General features: G+C 45.1%; 5 protein-coding genes across 5 annotated transcripts; 2 read left to right on the top strand and 3 right to left on the bottom strand.

Moving 5' to 3' along the window:
- Positions 1-4,290: 4,290 nt before the first annotated feature.
- Positions 4,291-6,300, top strand: PAAG_01824 (hypothetical protein; the record flags this gene model as incomplete). The annotated part of the gene is made up of 1 exon (XM_002795890.2): positions 4,291-6,300. One exon carries the CDS (start codon positions 4,291-4,293, stop codon positions 6,298-6,300), a length of 2,010 nt encoding a protein of 669 aa, XP_002795936.1.
- A 1,909-nt stretch (positions 6,301-8,209) lies between these two features.
- PAAG_01823 (hypothetical protein) lies at positions 8,210-9,717 on the top strand (the record flags this gene model as incomplete). The annotated part of the gene is made up of 2 exons (XM_002795889.2): positions 8,210-8,515; positions 8,662-9,717. The coding sequence occupies 2 exons, from the start codon at positions 8,210-8,212 to the stop codon at positions 9,715-9,717; spliced, it is 1,362 nt and encodes a 453-aa protein (XP_002795935.1).
- Positions 9,718-10,270: 553 nt separating this feature from the next.
- PAAG_01822 (hexose carrier protein) lies at positions 10,271-12,359 on the bottom strand (the record flags this gene model as incomplete). The annotated part of the gene is made up of 7 exons (XM_015844457.1): positions 10,271-10,374; positions 10,459-10,654; positions 10,741-11,131; positions 11,207-11,288; positions 11,344-11,674; positions 11,782-12,132; positions 12,264-12,359. The coding sequence occupies 7 exons, from the start codon at positions 12,357-12,359 to the stop codon at positions 10,271-10,273; spliced, it is 1,551 nt and encodes a 516-aa protein (XP_015701461.1).
- Positions 12,360-14,837: 2,478 nt separating this feature from the next.
- On the bottom strand, positions 14,838-17,409 carry PAAG_01821 (DnaJ domain-containing protein; the record flags this gene model as incomplete). The annotated part of the gene is made up of 3 exons (XM_002795887.1): positions 14,838-15,090; positions 15,219-16,380; positions 16,584-17,409. 3 exons carry the CDS (start codon positions 17,407-17,409, stop codon positions 14,838-14,840), a joined length of 2,241 nt encoding a protein of 746 aa, XP_002795933.1.
- Positions 17,410-19,159: 1,750 nt separating this feature from the next.
- Positions 19,160-21,149, bottom strand: PAAG_01820 (hypothetical protein; the record flags this gene model as incomplete). The annotated part of the gene is made up of 4 exons (XM_002795886.1): positions 19,160-19,315; positions 19,431-20,599; positions 20,672-21,027; positions 21,109-21,149. The coding sequence occupies 4 exons, from the start codon at positions 21,147-21,149 to the stop codon at positions 19,160-19,162; spliced, it is 1,722 nt and encodes a 573-aa protein (XP_002795932.1).
- Between the last annotated feature and the right edge of the window lie 1,028 nt (positions 21,150-22,177).

Here is a 22,177-nt window from a genome sequence, read left to right as displayed (position 1 = left end):
CAGCAGCTAGATATTCAACTACGGACCCCTACCCCCCCATGCAGCAGCTCTAGCAATTCAACCATGTCCTGGGTGCTTCAAACACCTAGTAATCGCCAGCAATTACACTGGCAGGCGAATAAGATCAAGGGCTTAGTGGAGGGTCAGCCTCAAGGCTTTGTGGAAGGTTTTGACCAAATTATCAAGGCCTGTGAATATGGGATGGTCAGTGCCACAATTATGAAGAAGCAATACCAGGATATATTCAACACCAATGAGATAGAGAAGCAAAAGCGCAAGAGATCTAGGCGCGGAATTGGGCAGGAAGTAGGAGGTTTAACTAGTGAAGAAGTTCAAAGTCTTCTAGTAGGCCCTATAGAGCCTGCAGAGCCTGTTGAACAGCCAGTTATTCAATCCCCCAAGCCTTCAGCTGCTGAGCCCGCAGCACGCATACAAGCGCCACGAAGATGCAGCAATTGTGGAATGCTTGGGCATACAAGACTAAGATGCCCTCAACCAAGTGTAATTTATTTTAATTTAATTGAGCTTTGTTGCGTTGAGATAATTTGAATTAAAAACTACCTAGTTGGGATACAGTGAATTTGCTGGCCGACTCAGTGTGGTGGCCGACTCGGTGTGGAATTACGTTATAAGCAAGCGAATCACTTCCCACCCTCCGTACAACAAGAAATGCTCTGCATCAAAATGGTCCACCACACAAAGAAATAAAGCCTCTACTCAGGAAGGAAGGCTTCTTTTAGCCATTCAAGCACTTAAAAATGATCAAATTTTAAGTGTATGAGCTGCAGCAAAGCTATATGAAGTCCCTTATGCAACTTTAACTCATTGCATACATGGTCATACAGCACGCGTTGACATGCCCCCAAAGAACTGGAAACTTAGTCTTACAGAGGAAGAATCTCTTGTTCAATGGATTCTGGCCATGAATGAGTGAGGTCAGCCTCCCCAAGTTGCAGCTGTACAAGAAATGGCCAATCTCCTTCTTGCCAGTTGAGGATCCAACCCCCCATCCACAGTGAGTGAATGCTGGGTACAAAACTTTGTCAAGCACCATGATGAGCTGAAATCCAAGTTCTCACACAAGTATGATCATCAGCGGGCCTTATGTGAGGATTCTGAGGTTATCTGTGGGTGGTTTAGACTTGTATGAAACACCATTGCAAAGTATGGGATTCTGGAAGATGATATCTACAACTTTGATGAGACAGGGTTTCAGATGAGGATTACTGGGACTGCCAGAGTGATGACTGAATCTGAAATAACTAGGAATCTCAAGCTTATACAGCCTGGAGATCAGGAATGAGTGACAGTTATTGCTGGAATTAATGCAACTGACTGGGCTCTGCATACAATGATTATTCTCAAGGGAAAGATGCATCAATCCTGTTGGTATGAGACAGAAGGACTACCAAGCAACTGGGTGATTGGAGTTAGTGAAAATGGCTGGATCACTGACCAGCTGGGCTTATACTGGCTGAAAGAGATATTCAACAAGGAGACCCTACCCCATACGAAGGGCTGATATTGACTATTGATTCTAGACTGGCACTGAAGCCATGCTTCAGCTGAATTTGATCAATTTTGTACTGAGAATCAGATCATTGCCCTCTACATGCCGCCACATTCCTCTCATCTCCTTCAGTCCTTGAATGTTGGGTGCTTCTTCCCCCTGAAGACCGCATACAGAAGACAGGTGGAGAATCAGATGCAGCTTGAGATCAACCATATTGATAAGGAGGAGTTTCTAGCCCTATATCCTACAGCTCAGATGCAGGCTCTGACTAAGAATAATATCAAGAGTGGCTTCAGGGCAGCTGGATTGGTTCTGTATGATCCTGAGCAGGTTCTCTCATGTCTTAATACAACAATGCATACCCTCACCCCCCCTGGGACCTCTCACAGCTCCCAGGCCTCCTGGGCCACTGCCACACCACATAATGTACACCAATTGGAGCAGCAGGCTGAGAAAGTTAAAGGATATATCAAGCACTGTACGCAGAGCCCACCCAGTCCAACCAATCATGCCCTAAGTCAGCTGGTCAAGGGATGTCAAATGGCAATGCACAGTGCTGCTATTCTAGCAGCTGAAAACAGGGAGTTAAGGGCTCAAAATGCCAAACAAAAGAGAAAGTGAGAAAGAGGCCGTACATATGTAGCTCATGAGAGTGCTTTGGGGGTTGAAGAAGGCTTGGATCATGTACAAAGGGTCAATGGATGGGAGCAGGGGGTGGTTGAGGCTGCTGAGTTGCAACCACAAAAACATGCAGCACCACAGTGTAGTGTATGTGGGATTATTGAGCATACTGCCTGTACATGCTCTAAGCATATAGGCAATAATTTATAATGTAATTTACTAGTTTTTCTTTATAGTTGAGGCTTTGAAGACATTCTCATTGTATGGCAGGGTGGGAAGTGGTTCGCTTGCTTATATGGTTCGCTCACTTATCGATTACATTATGTAGTACTTAATTAGATAAAGATTCAGTTCGCTTCAATGACATGTGACATGTCGATGTGCATCAAACATACGTTAGCGTGGGGAAACGGATCACGGGACATGCCAAGACACGCTTGGATTCAAAGAGAGAAAAGTAAACAATGTTAACAAATCAACAATGAACATGAGAAAGGCAGGGAGAGAATATCCATGAAAAGAGGGTCCAAATGATGATGATGATGATGATGATGATGATGCAGAGTGCATATGATCCATCGATGTAGCATATCCACTGGGAAAGACAAGCCGAAGTAGAGCGCAAGAGCCCGTCGTTATGGAAGGTTTGTATCTCTCTCCTACGTATGCAGGCGTCGGTCATCCACTTATCCTGGGTGGAAGCATTGGAATGGGGCCTAAATTTTATTGCATGGTGACCTCTGTTTGCAAAGGAACTGGCCAATCGATGATGGAGAAAAGCCTGCTCGAGGAACATTCTGGTGCTCACCGACAAAACAAAAGAAAACAACAGCCTTAAGAGCGCGCGTGCTAATTGGGCATCTCCTCTAACACGCGGAGTGGAAAAGAAAAGAATTGAATAGAAAATGTAAACAAACAAGACCCTTGCTTCTTGCCTGACAAGACCCCGGGCAATATTTGTTTGCAGACAAAAATATCACTCTCCAGTCTAAAGGGGAGAGAGTGGTGAGAGATCGGTGAGGGCACAATGGAGATATAACAAACAAGGGCGGCAGCAGGAAATAGTTAAAGGTAAAAATGAAGAACGGAATACTTGGCTCAGCATTACCTCAAGGAAACAATCGAATTGTAATAATTTCCGTCTGAGAAAGACACATGCAATGCCCACGCAGCCAGTGAATCAATCCATTTTCCATATTTGCTTTTTTTCCTTGGGAGGCTGTCAGCGTCGGTTCAGTTGGGCAAGACTCTAGAATTTCCCAGGCGACTGACTGCATTCAAGTGAACTACAGATGAGTGACAATTTGCAATTCTGCAGACTGAAACGGCCTCATTGTTATTCACGCTGTTGAACAACATTGATCCAAATCTGCTGCATCTCAAAATTTAATGGAAAATTTGACAGTCATAATAAATTCTGTTAGTTAATCACTCCACCCATCTATCTCTTTGTCAACACCTTATTTTTCCACAAGTTACTCGGTCGCCCGATTGCTGTGTGCCGCTGTCATACCTCGCCTAGAGCCTGGTTCCCGGCCAACACTGCGTACCTTCGCTTCGAGACTGGCTGGCTCGAGAATCTCACAATAATATTCCAGGCTGGTGAATTCATTTCTTCCTCTATTCTCAACTTTCCCCTCTCTTCTGTTATTTTCTTCTGGTGTCTGGTGTTTGTCTGGTTCTTGGTGCCTTGGGATGATTTTTGGGTTTAACGAATTTATGCCCACTGCAGCCTACTTCTGCATTGCAAATACTTATAGAATATTATCCTCCCACGCTTCTTCAGCCGACCGGAAAAAGGGCCTCTCTACCCAGGTCAGCCGCTACCTTGCACATACACCGCCTCTCTATCTCATACCACGATCCTGTAGAACAGTTGTGATCGTTCTACGCACTGTCAGCACAAACCCCCAAACTATTCAAAGTGCTAATAAAGGCTTGGGGCCCAAGTGCCACCCCAATGCCACTCTGATCATGAAGGTGTTGCCCATTGCCCCTGGAACTCAATTGGTGCAGACTCTTCAAACACCATAAGAAGGATTGGGGAGGAGAGCCACAGCGCACAAGACTTTTACCTATTCCTACGCTCGAGCTATATTATAACATATCACAACATCCAAGACCTTATCATTAGAGATATACGACTTTCTATTGCAATGGATCGACCCCCGCCTCCTCCTCCACCGCCTCATGGTAGTCCACCAGGGGGTGGTCCACCGCCCAATGCAAACGGCGGATATCGCAAATCGACAGACCTTCCGGAAGGTCCGTATGATATCTTTATTGTTCCTCCTCATTCGTCCGGCTCCGGATTCATATACCTACCTTCTCTGCAGTGTCATACAAATAGTTTTTTGGCAGGAGTTACAGCCACTTTATTCGGGGTGGCATTGTACATATATGTATTGCCAATGCTAAAGGCTTGGGTTTCAACAGTTGCACAAAGCGGCGGTGCGGGCGTTCTAATGCTTGTCGTAGTTGTTGGGGTTGGCAGCTGGGCATGGGGTAGGTCACAAACAGATCTACCCCAGCCGCCACCACGGGGTACCCCGAGGACCCCTCCGGCGGGAGGCACAGCTCCCCGCGGCCCGCACCACGAAACCCCTCCTTCATCAGGTCCCAATCATACTTCTGGTGGAGGCTCTCACTATCAAAGTTTCAATGGCCAGTACACAGACGGTTATGCAAATGGACCACATCCTAGTGGGCAATACTCTGGTGGTCCATACCCTGGTGGCAATCACTATGCACATGAAACTGGAACACCCCCGGGCCCGAGAGGGGATGGCCCGTCTCGACCACCTAATTCCCCAGACACCCCGCCGAAACCATCTGGAGGGGCTACCCCAGAAATGAAAAACCAGAACTGGGAAAAGGCTAGAGAGGAAACAAGAAGAAAGGAGGATATAAGACGGAAAATGGAGGAATTCCGGAAGAAAAGGGAGGAAGAAGAAAAAGAGAAACAAAGGCAACGGGAGAAGGAAACACGGGAAAGGGAATTTCGTGAGAGGAAGGAGAAGAGAGAAAAAGAACGACTTGCCAAGGAGGCAGCAGAGAAGGAGGCAGCGGAGAAAGCCGTCAAAGAACAAGTCAGAGCGGAAGCGGCTGCTAGATTTGCGGCCGCTCGAGAAGCTGCAGCTGCAAAGAGAGCCGCTGAGAAGGCAGCTGTAGACAAGCTGGCGGCTGAAAAACTCGCCGAAAAGCTCGCAGCAGAGAAGCTAGCGGCGGAGAAACGAGCGGAGTCGGTGAAACAGGCAGCGGAATCTCGCAAACAAGAAGAATCTGTGAAATCTCCTCCAAAAACACCATCTCCCCAGAAAAAATCCCCACCCTTCCCAAGTGCCAAAACAGAATGTGAAGATGATGCATACTCCTTTCGCCCTTACGATCGACCCAGGAATCAGCCTTCTGCCTCGTCAGTATTCTCAGAGTCATCCTATGCGCCTTCGCAATCGACAGCACGAACAACTCCGCCACCATCTCGACGAGGACCATACTCCACAAAGGATCCCGACAAGGTTATTATTGCTGGCGTGTATCTATTCAACAATGCTTTTATGAGGACGCCCGTTGGACAACTGGTTTCGGGCAAAGGGAATGTGACAGATGGCTTAATCCTACGCATCACCACAGAAGGAATGTTTGTAGACGATGACATTAGAGGCGTTGCCCAGCGCGAATGGGACGTCAAGGCATGGACAATGAAGCTTGTAGAGGTATGGTGCCCCCAGCTTGGTGCGAATAATCCTCCTACACGTCAAAGCCCAATGAAGATAAATCCCTTCCGGTTCAGTTCTTCGTATGCGCACAAGGTTCCCAGCAGTGAGGAATCAGATGCACATCTCGCAGGCCTGCACAGGTGTTGCAAGAACAAGTGCCGGTTTAGGGCTTCGTCTTCTGGAATGAGAAGCCGCAATGGCAGTATGATTGATGGAGATATTTTGCAGAACGCGGAATTGCGCGGGTTTCACGTCGTGCGTGCAAGCATCAGAGACCAGGAGGGAAAGAAGTATGTCTTCATCCTGAGTGAGACTGAAGCTTGGAAAGTGGCCCTCGGGCTACAGCGGTTGAGAAAGGGGAGCCAAGTTAGGGCATTGGGGGTGTGTGGTTTGCCTGCCAATGAAACAAATGCGATTCTTGAGAGTCTTGGATATATCGCAAAGTGAATGCATTGACAATTGGATGCCATTTGGTGGTGAGATGTAAGGAAACGTATCATTTCTTACTATTGTTCACATTGAAAAGCTGTATGATTTAAATTTGGCAATTGGAACAAGCATGCTAACGATCATCATATTCAAGATTCATCAGTCGTCATCGATAATCAGTAGCTTCCTGCTCACAGCATTCGCCCCCTTACACTTGTCTTGCTTAGTGTGTTCAGTTCTTTTTTCCATCTTGTTATTTCCATTTTCACTCCGCTTCATACCCCTTTTCTCTTACGTCAGGGATAATCTAATATGTATCTTTTAGGTCATTTAGCGATGGAGTTTAACGGCAATATCATTCACTTAGTTGTCCCTCTGCTTTTCTGATGGGTATCATTGAACGCTTGCTGCTTAAATATCCCTCATACCCTTATGTTTTGCATATCTACATTACTCCCTCATCCTTTCCGCTCAGTTATTTATTGTTCCCCCTTTGTGTTATTTAATCTTTCGTCTTTGAGCATATCCGGTCCTTTTCCTGTTTCATAAATTTTTGCAGCACCTTCACCCCCATTGCCTAAGTTATGCATGCGCCCGTGCATGGATTGGAAATTTTGTCTAGACTTGCTGGTGTATACGTAAATAGTTATTTGGAAATCTTCTTGTTGATTGACACCTTGGAAATAAAGCTTTGATTCATTGCAATGTTCTCCTACGTCAAATTTTCTTCACAGGGGCAAGAATCAAATTTATCTATTCTAGTTGTAGAACTAGCAACGGGAAAATTTGACGACATGGATAACTATCGCGTACCTTTTCACGCACATTCGAAGGTACGCTGGCCAAGTCGGCACTCAATTTCGGTAATCGGAGATGTTGGATCCAGGTCCAGATTATCTACAACTTTCAAGCCACGACAACTCAAAAATGGACATAAAACCAGGCAAGCTTGACACCCGCCTGTGACCAAACGATTGGCATTCTCCTCCAATCAATCCAAATGGATTGATACATAGCTCATCGTCATGAATCGTCTGCGTTATCTTTCAAGACGGTGATCCCAGCTTCCAAAAAACAAAACTCAAGACCCGCCCTTGGTTACAACAGCAAGGTATTTTCGCTGGAGCCTGGCCGTTGCTGGCACAGTTGACGTGAGCCGGGGAGTAAAAGAAGGAATAATATGGCAGCCTGTTTCCAGCGTAGATAGATAATCCGCGAATTCACCCGATTAGTTTTAACGATAGGTGGTTAGCACCTTTGCATTTAGCTCAGCAAGCTTGCGAACCTTGAAAGCTGGGATGTGTCGATTCCTTTTCCCGAGCGTCAAAGTCCAAACCATCCAAAGAGGAGGCAACGGCTGCATGCGGGCCGTGCTAGACGCTGTTAATGTCGTGATATTGTGATTTGGACTGCGGAACGAATTTTTGAGACCTCGACCTGATTAGCCTCATGTCCCTAGGGTTCATGTTCACCAACCTGATGTTACGACGTGATTTGCAAGATTTGACTGGACTGAAGTTTGGGGATCCACCGAGCACCGACTTTCTTTTTCTCCCTAAACTTCTTGCATTTTGTTGTGAACTTTTCCCTTGGATGCAATTGGCTGAAAAGTTGGCGCTGTGCGATTCCTGCTGAAGACCTGTTACAGCAGTGGTGTATGATTGTCATTCCCGGTTTCTTGTTCTTGTCCATTTGAAAAGCCGTGCCCTCCCTGTGCGGCGTACTCAGCCCTCCATTGACTGATTGGTTTATCTTGTCTCGGTTAGTTGTTCAAGCCCTTTATATATTCTATTAGCCCCCCGGCGTGGAGTTTTTCTTTTGACCCTGTCTCTTCCTGTTCCCCCCCTCTCGCCACATTTAACAGAGACAGTGGTTCTATCAATTTTCCTCCACCTCACAACGCTCTATTGCAGGAACAGAGGGGAATATGAGCATGGACACATACTCCGACCAACCGAGGTATCGAGATGACCCTTCAGCGAAGGAAGCTATGAGCGACACGGAGAAAGCTACCTTAACCGCCGAATACAAATGTCTTGGCACTTCGGAAGATGCAGAAACTTCTCCTATCAATAAAAGGCGGCGTGGCTTCATAAAAGGATCACGGTCCTGTTTTGGAGATAATAGCTCTCGATCTGTTTGTGCCAGAGCGTCTTTAGTAGCACTCAAGGTTGTTGTGTTCGTTGCGCTGCTTGGTTACTTCGTCAGGGGTTCTTTTCACGGATTTAAGAAGGTATGGGAAATATTTTAAAATCTTTGTTTTATTTTATCTTGTCAAATTTATTCATTCTCTTATGTTGAATAGCGTGGCCTCTTGCCTCTCCATCACCCTCCTACGCTCTACATGTATAATAGCTGGATACTGACGAACAACCGCAGCAATGCACACACTCCAAACAGAAAGACCAAGTCTCCAACAATGACTGGCATGATCATGGTCCATCCGACAAACGGGATATTTCCGTCAACACAACTACCAACTCAATTGTTGGCAAATTCCCGCTCTACGACAGTCTCAATTTAACTACAGTCACGGGTAGTATTGCTGTCGTCATCGACCCTCAGCCCGCTCATCCCGAACAACCAGACAAGCCAGCAAGGGTATCCATCAGAACGGAGTCGGGAAGCATATCTGTGTCTTTCCGACTTCCGGTCCTGCGCCCTGCCCTCAGCGATGCTTCCAGTTTCACCAAACTCCGGGAGCTATATAACTCAAGGAAGTCCAGAAACAAAAATGATAAAACTAACAATGTACACGCCTTCCTCACACCACGTCCGTATGAGGTAGAAATCCACACTGCATCCGGTAGTATCTCAGGCCAAGTCGCCTTCTCGAATCTGCTTAAGATTTCTACTATTTCCGGCTCCATCAGCGCCAACCTCATTCCCATCGTTTTCATTGAAGAGGAAGAGGAAAAACCCCCACGCGATCCCCATGACCCGTATCATCCTCCCAATGATGGCGGTGATGATCGAGGGCCCCAACACCGCGCCAATGTCTCCATCTTCACTTCTACCGAGACCGGAAGCACTCACCTTTCGCTTTTGGAGCCGTTCTTCCCACCCCCACCAGAAGGAGAAGATGAGAAATCGGCTAGCACATCTGGACCTCCTGAGAAGGGCCGGTGGGCACCACAATCTATCACTGCCCACCACATCGCGCGAGGTTCCGGATCTGTGGCCGTTGTCTATCCTCCGTCTTGGGCTGGCCGTGTCCACGCTGCTACTTCCGGCAAGGGCCGCGTCAGCATTGGTGGTGAAGGCGTTCTGGTTCGTGGTGGCAATAAGACTGTTGCAGACGGCGTGAGATATCCAGATCCCGAGGCCGAGTGGGATGCTCTGTGGTGGGGCGCTTCTGGCAAGATGAACGTAACAGTTACGAGTGACGGGGGCATTGTGGACTTCTTTGCACGAGGAAATCGGATTGATGGGTGAGTTGAGTGGACTGATGGGTGGCTTTTACTGTTGAGCAAGGTGGTAGCAGAAACAAACTGGGGTGGTGCTCCTAGGTGCGATGGGCTAAAGGAAAGCTGGAGATTAGTTCGGTGAGAAGTGTACGCGCTTCTGTGAATGCTCTACCTGTGTTATCTTTCATGTTTCCTTGGATTTTATTTATGTCCGGATATTCAATCTTTTGATCTTGGATAATACCTAGCTATCTTCTTTGCTAGCCCTCGCCCCCTTTCTTTTTGTTTAGCTTCCTGCCACCTTATAATTGGATTGATGGCGAAACAATTCAAAATGAATATTGAATGGAATTGGTTCTTCCTTTTGAGAATGGGAAATATTGTAGCCCATCTTAAAAAAAAAGAATTGAGAGAGGCTAGCGTCGTTGCATTGCGAGAACCATGAAGCATCCTTCTATCACACTACCACATGTTATGAGACCGGTCAGTCCCATTAATAATATCGAGTATATATTTTATTGTTAGTTTATCCCTTAGCTTTATTCTGGATGTTTCTATCTAGATAACGGGAGAAACTCTTCCTAGATATGCCCTTCACTCCCGACAGGCAAAACGCATTGCTCCCGCTTCGCCATTTCTTCGTCCATGAATATATATTCCTCCGGTCTATGGAGTTGGGTCGCGGCTGATGTTCAATTAGTGCAAGAGTTTTACAAAACCAGTTGAAGGTTGGTGAACAGGAGATGTGAATAATAATAGAAAAACATACTCTTATTTCGAACAACTATAATACCCGGCTTCTCGGAGAAAAACCGATCAATATCCTCCAGTGTCCGATTTGCCGTCTCCAGGTAGAAAAAGTACGTGATGGGAATAAACGAGAAACAAATAACTGCCCAGATGATCCAGAATTTCCAGCCCAGGTTTACAATACCGGGTGGAGTCACTTGTACGACCATGTAGTTCTAATTCTTACATCAACAATTAGAATGCTGCCTTCAATTTACGCGAGGTGTAAAAACAAAATAAAAAATAGAAGACAAATACATACCATAATCCAATTCGTCGCCATGGCTAAAGATGCACCCTTAGTCCTCATTCCAAGCGCGTTAATTTCTGTTGGATATAGCCACGGCACACCCAACACCCCCATCCCGAAACTCGCGAAGAACGCAAAGAAGGATGAGACAGCCACGATCCCCAATTTATACTCGTCTCCCATGCCCTTATCAGAAATTGACATTGCGATTGTTATCACGACCCAGCATGTAGAGCACGCGAGTGCAGATGACATCATTACTTTTCGCCGCCCGTATCGCTCTATCACGAAGTAGGCGAGGCAGGAGAAGAAAAGGTAATCAATACTGCCGGCCGCAGCGAGAATACGGGAAAGTAGCTCGCTAATGTTCAATGCGTTTATAAAGATGTAGGACATGTAGTAGCTATTGAGTGTAGGGGGTGTAAGATTATATTTTGTCTCATGATGCGGTAAAGGCAGAAGAGAGAGAAAATCTTACGACGTGACGTTTATTCCAGAGATTTGATTCATGGCTTGCATCCAGGCACCCAGAACCATTCGACGGAGGACACCCGCGGGCCCTGAGAGTAAAAGAGTTTCAGAATAGAATTTGAATAAGAAGTTCTCGTATCCTACCTTTTCCCGACAAAAGCTGAATCCACGTATATGAATTCATATTTTCCCGATCCAATATGTCTTTGATGACATTGAACTGGGTTTTCACAGAAGGCGACTTGGGAGTGGAATTATTTCCTTCCAGCACGGCTATTACTTCAAGGGCTTCCTTGTCTTTCCCCTTCCGAATAAGTAGTCGAGGAGAATCCGGTAGGAATGGGCATAGTGCGTAGATGCATAATGTGAAAAGTATTTGAAATGCCAATGGGAACCTCCAAGCTACACTTCCCGGAGCGAATGAGAAGCCTAGCGTTAACCAGTTGGAGATAGAGAACCCGGCGATGCAGTTCGCCTAAAACAACAAACCAATCGGACCTGTGTAAGCTTTCATCTTCATGTCTTTCTCTTCCAATGGTCAAACAACATATCCTTTAGAAATTCGGGGTTAATATCTATTACCATCTGAATAATAACCAGCTTCCCTCTGCTCTTCATCTTACTTGTCTCTGCCTGCCAAATGCCCGCTGTAGACGTATTCATTCCCGTTCCCAGTCCAGCAACAACACGCCCGACCATCATCTGTGTGACACCGTACGAAGCAGCTTGGATACTGGCGCCAATTGCGATTATGGTGCTGCCAATCAGGATCTGGCGGGGACGCCCGAAGATATCTCCAGTCCAGACAGTAGACATAGCACCAGCAAAACAGCCCAAGTTGTAGACTGATGTCATAGTCCCTTGCATATTCGCAGATGGATGGCCCATTGTGATCAGAAAATCTTGTCCGATGATGACGTTGCCGAAAACGCCCTATGTGAAGTAAGGAAGGAGAGCCAATTTGAATCAGATGTATGATCTCTTTTTTTGTTTTTTTTTTTTCTGGCAAGGTCCCTGGGTTTTTCTATAGGGAATATATTGGGTAGAAATTTCGAAAAACAGACTTGGTCATAGCCATAAAACATGAGCACTGTGGAGGCAGCGACGGATATCCACATGGTGATGCGCTCGCCTGATCCTCCAAGATATTTTTTAGGCATTGCCAAAAATTCCTTCACGATAAGCTAACCTGTCAACAATCTTGAAGGAAAGAAGAAATATGCTGGAGATTTTAAGAGAAATATAAACCAACCCCGAGAGAAAAATTGCCGGGTGCCAAAAATCGGGAAGGAAAACGGTGGAAAGAAGAAGAAGAAGAAGAGACGGCCCTCTGGGACGAAGTTTCACAGGAAGCAGATCACCAAAAGTAATGGATTATGTAGTTAAGCCAAAGAGAAAAGAAAACGATAATCATCAACGAAAAGCAGTGTCCTCCATTCCAGAATGACATCTCGAGAGGCTCGACATTCTCCCGACCCCGACTCGAAAGAATTATATCCCATAGGATAATCCACCCGTGAAACTCAGCTGTGACACGTTAGGACAACAAATACATATAGTTATATATTCAGCAAGCAGGCATCAAGAACAGGAAAATCCATCCCAGCTGAAGCTCGGGTTACCCCAATTCTGGCGGGTAAACGTTAGAGGGAACGTTACCGTAACAAACTCTCCCCCAAGTTATAGTTGTATGGGGATACCTAGTTGAGTTCGGCTGTCTCTTTCATTGGTAGTAGGATTCTCCCCTTCAGCAGCAGGCATGCCACCAACCGGTGATGGTGGAGGAGTCGAAGATCAAAAGCTGCACGACGCTTGTGATCCCAGGAGTGAGGCAGGTAAAAAGCTTCCCAAATCCAGAATCCTCTTGAATCAAGAAATGCAACCAAGTTGAAATTGCTGCCCTGACAAACATGACACAGTCTTTCAGAATCCACCCCCTCAAAAAATGGGATTTGCAAGGCCTGTCTTAAGAAAAAAGAGTGAAAATTGCAGTATTAACATCTCTTGCTGTCTATCAAAATCCGTATTTCAAACATCGAGGGAACCTTTCCCATACCAGTCTACTGACCAGTCTCTTCTCCAAAGGGTGTCATTATATATTCTATTCCTCTCTGTATTGAGAGATAAATCAAGCAGAGTTTCAAAAGGGGAATTTATGACAAATACTTTGTTGATTGAAAAGTTGAAGAAATATGACTATGAAAACTTCTTGTGAACAAGAGAGAAGCAAATCAAGCCCAGTGAGATACGCATCTGTCGAATTTCACATAGCTATTGCAAAGATAGAAACAACATCAATATCAGAATGAGATGAAAAAGAAAGAGGGATAATCAATGTAACATAAGAACGACAAAACAATTACCTACTCGTACAGAGGCGTGGAACCAAAGTGCTTAACACGCTAGAATTGATCTTAAAATGAAACACTGCAGTCGAGTATGTAACCCCGCCCTATGTCTAAAATGTTATAGGGGTCGGAGGGACCATTGGAATAAGCGCTCATTCGTGAGGAGTCAACTAATCCATAGGTAGGCATCACAAGATTAACAGGCGCTTAAACCGGCCCCTAAGCTACTGTGTATACTTTTTCACCACTGAAATTTCTAGTTGGCATTTGAGAGGACTTCAAAACTTCTGTTCCACACCTCCTAGTTTGCATTCATTGAAACTAAAAACATGATCAAATAACTATGGACACCAAAAAAAATAAAAATAAAAATAAAAATAAAAATAAAGATAAGGATAAAGATAAAAAATAAAAAAAAAAAATAGAAATTAAAACCCGACCTGAGCATACATCTCATGAGAAGGAATAGAAATGGGCAACACACTGGTGACATGGAAATTCAAAATATTAAGTCAATTGAAAACCAATACATGGATGAATAACGAAGCAACTCTTTGCTGTTCAATCAACACTTTCACCTATCTTCTGTTTTCCAACCTTTCCATCCGCGGAACATATCTGTTCTTTATGTATCCAGGGGAGAAGCCTTGTACATACTCACAGGGCCCTTCTCCAGTTTCCTCTGCTCTCCTCCTGTACTGCCGCTGCTTTCCACATCAGTTCCACTAAGAGCCTATATCATATTGACAATCAACACCGCCAGCAAAAAGAGAATGAGAATGAAACAAAAAGAAAGAGAAAAGAGAAAAAACCAGTCTATTTTGACGTATGTTGAGATGCACTTCCACCAGTGTCGTATAAAAAAATGTTTAAAAAAGGGTAGGAGGGCAAATGGGTTGAAAGAAAAAAAAAATCACGCCACAAGATATTATTTGAGATGTAAGAACAAGTACGAAAAATGATAAAATAATAATATAATAATAATAAATAATTGAAAAACCACGGATAAAGAAGATGTAAACGGGAAAGGAAAAACACAGTAGAAGCATATATGGTTCGATAAAGTTTTACCTTGCTGTACTCTCACAGGCTCCAGGGCCTTTTCTACCCTTTTCCATTTGTGTCATGCATGTATCAGATTTCTATATATCGTACCCACGTTTGCGGCTCCTTACCATTCCTTCTCCTGTTTTTTCTGCTTTTGTCTTTCTTTCGAATGTTGTTGATTATTCCTCATTCGTTTCATTTATTCCTTCATTTTTCTTTTTTTATATAGCAGGAGAAATTTCGTTACCAGCCGTGCGGATGATAGCTCTCAAACGGGTTTCCCCCGCGTCCTCCGCCTCGTCCAAAACCGCCCCCATTCATCATATTAAAGAGGATGTTAGGGTCGATGTGGATGTTCTGGCCGGCGCCGCCCATACCACCCATACCTCCCATGCCACCCATGCCTCCCATATGCGCGAAAGAGGCACCGCCACCGCGGGAGAAAATGTCAGAGGGGTCTATTAGGTCGTCGCCGTTGTCGTAGCTAGCGCGTTTCCTATAAAGAGACAAGAAAAGGGGAATTGTTAGCGTACGGGGAAAATGAAACATGAATGATTTTCGCAAAAACAGTTGGGGAAATAGGAGAGAAAAAAGGGGGATTTAACAAGGGGCAGTAAGACATACTGAGGATCACTCAAAATCTCATACGCTTCTCCAATCTCCTTGAACTGTGTATCGCCTTTATCGCCATCCAGATTCTTATCCGGGTGATGCTGAATAGCCAGCTTCCTATAGGCCTTCTTAATCTCTTGATCTGTCGCATCCTTGTCCACACCAAGGATCTTATAATAATCCTTCCGCTGGCTCTTCTTCAGCTCAAACTCCGCATTCCGTATCTCTTCCTGAATCCCCGTCTCACCGGGATTGGCTTCAGAAATCTTCTTTAGATCCTGTACCGCTTCTTCCCAGTTGCCAGCGCCACCGTACGCCTTTGCCCGCACGCGTTGCGCCTTGACGTATAAAGGATCGAGCTCAAGTGCCTTTGTGCAGTCTTCGATGGATTTTTCGTAGTTGTTGAGATTAAGGTAGGATTGCGCACGGTTCTGAAGGAGTTTGGAATTGATGTTTTTGTTTTTCGGGTCGATTTCTAGGGCCTTCGAATAGATGTCTATGGCTTGTTGGTATTTTCGAGACTTGTAAGCGGCATTTCCTTCGTCTTTCATACGTAAGAGTTTCTGTACCATGCGAAGGTATTTGACAGCCTGGCTAGAGTCTGGATCTAAGCTGAGAGCAAGTTTAAAATGTTTGATTGCTTGTTCGTTTTCTCCCTGAACGTAGAATAGTCGGCCCCGGAGGAATAGCGCGTCGGGATCCTGGTTGTTATCACGCAGTATAGACATGACGATGTTCTGTGCGTCGCCCAATGCATTGGCACTTCCCATCTTCAGATATGCCTCCACGCGCATTAGCCTCCACTTGCGCGGTTGTTGAATGCCAGCTCCTAGCCCCTTTACAGCTTGGTCCAGGCAGTACAATGTCATGGAACCTCCTTTGTCTTCCCGTAGAGATTCTTCTGCCTGTGTAATATGGTGTAGCATGGCCTCTGAGGGGCCTTTATCCTTTGCGGAAACGGGTGGTTGAATTTTTGAATAGATGTCTAGTGCCTCGACAGGCCGACCAAGACTGGTATATATTCTTGCTAATCTATGCATGATTTTCTGGTTCCCAGGCTCTAGTTCATCGGCCAACTTGGCATCTTCCAGGGCTTCGAGATATCGATGTGCTGATATGTAGGCAGCCGCTCTGTTTGATAGATAGGTGGATGAGGATGGTTGAGCCTCAACAGCTGTGTTCACAAATGTTCTATTAACAAACCAGAGAAATATATCCACACACAAACAATTCACCACATAATCTCCCCTCTCTCTTTTTTATCTATCTCACCATCTCTAACCACTGGGTATAATTTTTCTTATTCACTGAATTGATGGTACGTGCACCTTTCCAACTTATACGTCTAAGGGTAACAAAACAAATAACAGCACTTACCCTTTGTATACTCCTGAATGGCCTTCTGATAATCCCCAGCCTTGAAAAACTTATTCCCCGACAATTTACATGCCTCCGCATCAACAGCAGGAAGTGTAGGTTGGGGAGAACTTGACAGCACACTGTGAGGAGGGGGAGTCGGACTCCTCTCCACCGTATCAGAATAGATACCATTTGACTGAGTGGCAGGGGAAGAGGCGGGAGAATCTTGCTGCATTGGCGTTGAGACGGAGGAAAGGGATGGAGCAGGCACAACACCAGCATCAGGTTGCTCGATATCCATGGAGCTGCGGGTATCGTCTTTCGCAGCTGCCATAGCGGATAGGCGATGGAGCTCGTCCGGAGGCAGATTCAATGGATGCGAGTCCCGATCGTAGGAAAAGCGGGAGGACGAATTCCTGGACTTGTGTTTTGTGGGGCTGCCCGATAGGGTCGAGTGTGTGCGGCGGTTTTTGGATTCGGGAATCCGTTGCGACCGGGATGAGGGTTTGGAGGAGAATTTGAGAGAAGATCTCACACGCGGAGAGGAAGATGACTTATTATTGTTATTGCTTGGAGTGGTCGAGGTCGAAGAGGATTGCAGCGGACGTTGGTGGTTGGGATCAGGGTGGTGTTGGTGATGATGGTGGTGGTATGTGTTGGGGGAAATTCCAGCTGGAGACTCCGGGCGTCGGTTAGGAGCAGCAGCAGGGAACAGAGGCGGAGGATGCTGAGAACCGTGGGGCTGCAGGTCAGACAGATCTGATGAAGTGCTGGCGGAGGACTTGTGTTTTTTCTTGTCGGGAGATTTCTTGGAGGAGGAAGAAAAGAGTTTTGTGAGAACCATGAGTCCGGTTTCCACTGAGAATTCCAGAACCAACTTAAAAAAGGGTCAGCTAGGGATGCCGGTGCAGCAAAGCAAAAAAAATAACTTATTACCATAAAAAAAAAATAATAATAATAAAAATAAAAATAAAAAAGCAAGAAAAACGAAAGAAAGAAAGAAAGAAAGCAAAGCAAAGCGAAGCAAAAAGTGCAGCGAAATGACACTACCTACATATAAAAATTATACACACAGGAAGCAGAATAAAATAAAAGGTAAGATATTTAACCAGCCAGGAAGATAGAAACAGCGGACAAATATGTTAGATAGTTTTGCCTGGGATGCACTCAACAACAGACAGCAGATTCGAAGTCAACCAGCCCAAGAATTTACTTTAGAAGCTGATGGAAGTCGGTGGTGTCTTGCAGCCAAACACTTGTCACATCCACAGCAACAAAATCCCTTCCCCAACCACAGGAATATTCCAGAGACTGAAATGGAGAGAGATAGCCAGTTAGCTGGCTCTAACCAGTCGCCAGACAGACAGACAGTGCAGTGCTGTCTTCTTGTCAGCAGTCCGGCGGTGATTCAGGTGAAATGAGAGAGTCGCAGCTACAGACAAAGATCTGGGCAAATATATTCAATGTGTCTTGTTGATGTTGTATATAACCACACACAAAAAAAGAGACAAAGACTGGGTTTATTAAAGGATCCCTTCTTCTTCTTCTTCTTCTTCTTCTTATTATTATTATTATTATTATTATTATTATTCAGATCAAGCAGATGATGAGGGGTGATTTAAAGGTGATTACAGGAGTAAACTAACTGATATTAACCATTAAAAAGCAAGCAAGAAGCAAATGAACTTCTACTGGATTCGAGCATTTCCACACACAGCAAAGGGACCTTTCCCACCGATCACTGTCCAATCATGAATAAATTTAGAGCAGACTAGCTTCTCTAAAACTGCTAGATGGGGTGTGATGAGTGATATCATTCTATGGATCCCCTCTTCTGCGCACTCTCTAACTAGTTACCGCAGAACGGCGAAGAAGGAAAGTGAATTTTTGAAACCGTGCTTTTTGTTGTCATCCTCATAATTAGTTATAGCATAGCATCATCATGCCCGTTAATCTAAACATCTAACTCCGTATACTCGGTCAGGATTATTGAATGAATACTCTTTATCATATGAAACTGCCTCGAATCAATATGGGGAATAGACTATGTATATATAAAAAAGTAATGAATAAAAGACACCTTTCGATAATTAGATATAAATAAAAGCATTCCATGGCCACGCCTTTGCTAGCAGACACCTGCCAGCCCCTCTCGTGAGCTGCCTAGCGCCGTCATTATCATAAAATAATCCAGCTAAATACATCTAAAGTGTTAAAAGATATCAAACATGGAGTAAAAGTTAAAGAATGTAACTGAAAGTAGACGACCATGTAAAGTGGTGAATGGGAGCACGGAACAGAGCGGCTTAACCTGTCATGATATCAAAGTATAAGGATGCAAAATTCTCCACGCCAGCAAATTTTGTTGTTTCGAAGCCAAATAAAACAATATAAAGAAAAGGGTAAGTAGGGGGAGAAAAGATTTTACAGGTGTAAAACAAAACCTGAGGGGATAATAAGGTACCAAATTAGTAAAGAGGTAGAGGGAAATAGAAACAGGAATCGTAACTCATCAGATCATTGTCATGTTGATATTCAGCAATAAAACGGCCTTTACCCCAATCTAATAGTTGACCTCCGAGAAGCAGAGACACCTACAGGAATGTTAATGGGCCCGTTGGCTCTACTCTCGGAATCGCTACTTGGGAAGTTGATTTCGAAAGGGAATCTGGATCTGGCTGACGGGCTTTATTGGGATGGTGCTCTCTGCGGCGCTTGAGGGTTTCGTTCTTTTGATTATTGTTATGACACTAATAATCAAAGATGTTAGTGAAAAAATAACCGTTATCGCGGGAGGAAAGGTGCAGACTGCAAATAGATAGCATGATAGACGTCTTTTCTCCTCATCTAGCACGCAACTCGTACCTTGTATGCATGTCTGAACCATGTAGTACCCTTCTTTTTACTGCTCACCAGAGCTACCCAATCCCCACAGTTTGCACAGAGGCCTTCCCAGACACTTGTATTTCCTTCTGTTCTCCTTGCTTCTTTGGGAGGTGCAAATGCCTGGCCCGCAGCGGCACTGATGCCATGGCTGAAACTTTTATCATACCAAAACGCAGAGTTCTTGAGCACAAGCCACCGACCTGGCTTGCAAATTCCACACCAGCCCTCACGCTTATTTCCGTGGCCTCGAACCCATTTTGGCGTATACAAATCATTCTCGAACCGAAGCTCTTGTTTATGAGGTATCATGTTCGGATCATCCGGCATCATATCCTCAGGAGGAGGGGGAACTGGTTCCTCCTTTAACGGTCCTAGCAAATCGGGTGGGCTAGGAAACTCGGAATAGAGGTCGAAATAATGATATTGGGGGTCTGTGTCACTTGGTAGTGTTCTAAAAGTACCTTGGGATGCTAGCACAGCAGGATTTCTGAAACGAGCATTCCCTTCAAAATTTGAAAGCAGCAAAAGATTATTCTGTTGAAAATGTGCCGAGCTTCTATTCCTTGTCTGTTGTCGTGCAGTATTCGTCGATGAGGAAATGCGGTTTTGCCACATGGAAGGAGATGGGAGCCGGGATAAACTGACATGATTTTGTGTCAAGAATGGAGACGTAACACGATTTGGGCGTGGTGCGTAGCAGCCTGTCGACCATCGTTTGCGGACACCGTCTAAGCTATGCGGGCTTGCTCGGATACTTGCGCTGGGGCTTACTGAGGCTCTTTGTCGACTCCCTCCACGAACTAGATCAGACTGTGTATGTCTTGGAGATGGAACAGGGGAAAGAGGCGTAGAAGATAGGTTAAGAGAGCTTTTCGGGGTATATTCAGAACTAGTATCAGAGGCAAAAGACGGAACTTCTGAAAAGGCAGAAAGACTGGTGAAGTCGAAAGATCCAGTGTTGCTTGATAGGGAAAAATAAGAGTCTGACAGAGGGCGAGTAACAACGTTTGTGTTGAGAGTTAGAGACTGATGGCTTGGAAGTTGGTTAGGTTTCCTGTTTGCAAATGGAACATTCCCGACCTGGGAAAGTTGGCTCGGGAATAGAGGCAGCTCGGAATCGAGCACTGAAAATGCAGGAAGGCTCTCCACTAAATTTTGTTCATTAAAATTTGAGTAAAACTCAAGGCATATGGGGAATTCAGAAATCAAGCAGCACCTACCCTCATCTACAGCGCTGTTTCCTAACATCCCATTTGAAGTTCCAAAGTCAGGAGGAATAAAGTATTGTGACGGCAGTCGAATTCCGTAAGTGCTCCACATCGGCACTTTGGGCGAATTAAGGGTAGGGGGTAAAGAGTAAACGCTCTCATATATCTTTTTGTGCCTGGAAGTCATCAATGCATCGGTTTGGTTGTCTGTGGTCCAAGATTTTAGGCCAAATGAGCCTATTGTACCGGCTGCCAAGCTCCCTTCATCTATTACTCTCTCGGGATTAAGATTGGTGTCTTGTAAGTCACTTCCCGGCGTGGGTGGTGAAAAGCCCATGGGGGAAATGAAAGTTGACGGCCATTGGTTTCTATGACGATCAAGACATCAGCGTTGTCATCCGGGTTAACAGGAACATCTCGCATGAGAATTCTAGGGCAACTTTACATACAGTCGTGTTATCTGGCTGTGCTCTATTTCGCTAGACAGCATATTGATGAGGGCCTTCGGATGCGCTGTAAAAAGCGTATACCACAGATTTCTGTAAATATACCCAAAGTTGAGGTCGATATACCACAAATAACTTCTATGTGTTAAGGGTAAGAGAATTGGGGTTTTGTGATTCTTTAAGGAGCGTCCGTTTAGTTTTTCTGTGGGATCCAAGAATAGAATTTAGAAGCTGAGCTGGATATTTGGCATTAACCAGTAAAGCAAAAATATATGACTTATTAATGAGCTCGTTCTGAGCAGAATGTCACTTTAAGAATGACACTCATCTCAATCGTTGCCAGCAATTTGGAAGAGAGAGCCAGCCAGCACGAACAAGAAATATTTTGAAGAGTGAGGTTAATAATATAACAATCGCTATATCAAAAATTGAAAATCTGAGAGTGACTGAGCGCAATATGGCATGAGTGCAAGGAAAGACTGCGTAAAAGATGACAGAGAGTTAAAAGGAATGAAGAAGAGATGGGCTGACCATAACAGGATATATTGATCTTGGGACGGGTTGGTTTGGAACACATTATCCTCCAAGGAGGTATCAGAGAGAAGACAGATAAAAAGGAAGAGTGGCCTAGCCTGTCACTCAAACCATCCTTCGTTCCTCAATTTGTCCCAAGAGCGTGGCAAAAGGCTTCTCTCAAAACAGTAAGTTGTATATTGCGGAGTCTCTCGGTGGACTGAGGCTAGCATCTGCAAGGCACTGAGAGACCGGGATGTGAATCCCAGCTTAGTGCCTTAAGGGTTTGACGCTTCGCTATCATGAAGGCAAATGTGTCTCATCAGCGGGAGCCAAGAATGTCTTCCATCGAATGACGAATTCAGACGGGGTGTCACATTTGGCTGAACGCCTCCGATGCCGCCGTAATTTTGCACTGGAAATCTTTTCTTTTCTGCAGCAAGGTTCTTGAGCCCAAGCAACCGGACATCAGCCAGTCCCGTTTTATGTGCTGTGATAAAAAAAAAAAAAAAGATCCTGCTTGCCGTAGGCGCCGACAAAAACCCTGCGTTGTCAAGCA

This window comes from Paracoccidioides lutzii, assembly GCF_000150705.2.
Source record: "Paracoccidioides lutzii Pb01 unplaced genomic scaffold supercont2.4, whole genome shotgun sequence".
In the NCBI taxonomy this organism is placed as follows: domain Eukaryota; kingdom Fungi; phylum Ascomycota; class Eurotiomycetes; order Onygenales; family Ajellomycetaceae; genus Paracoccidioides; species Paracoccidioides lutzii.
This window is presented reverse-complemented; position numbering and strand designations above follow the sequence as displayed.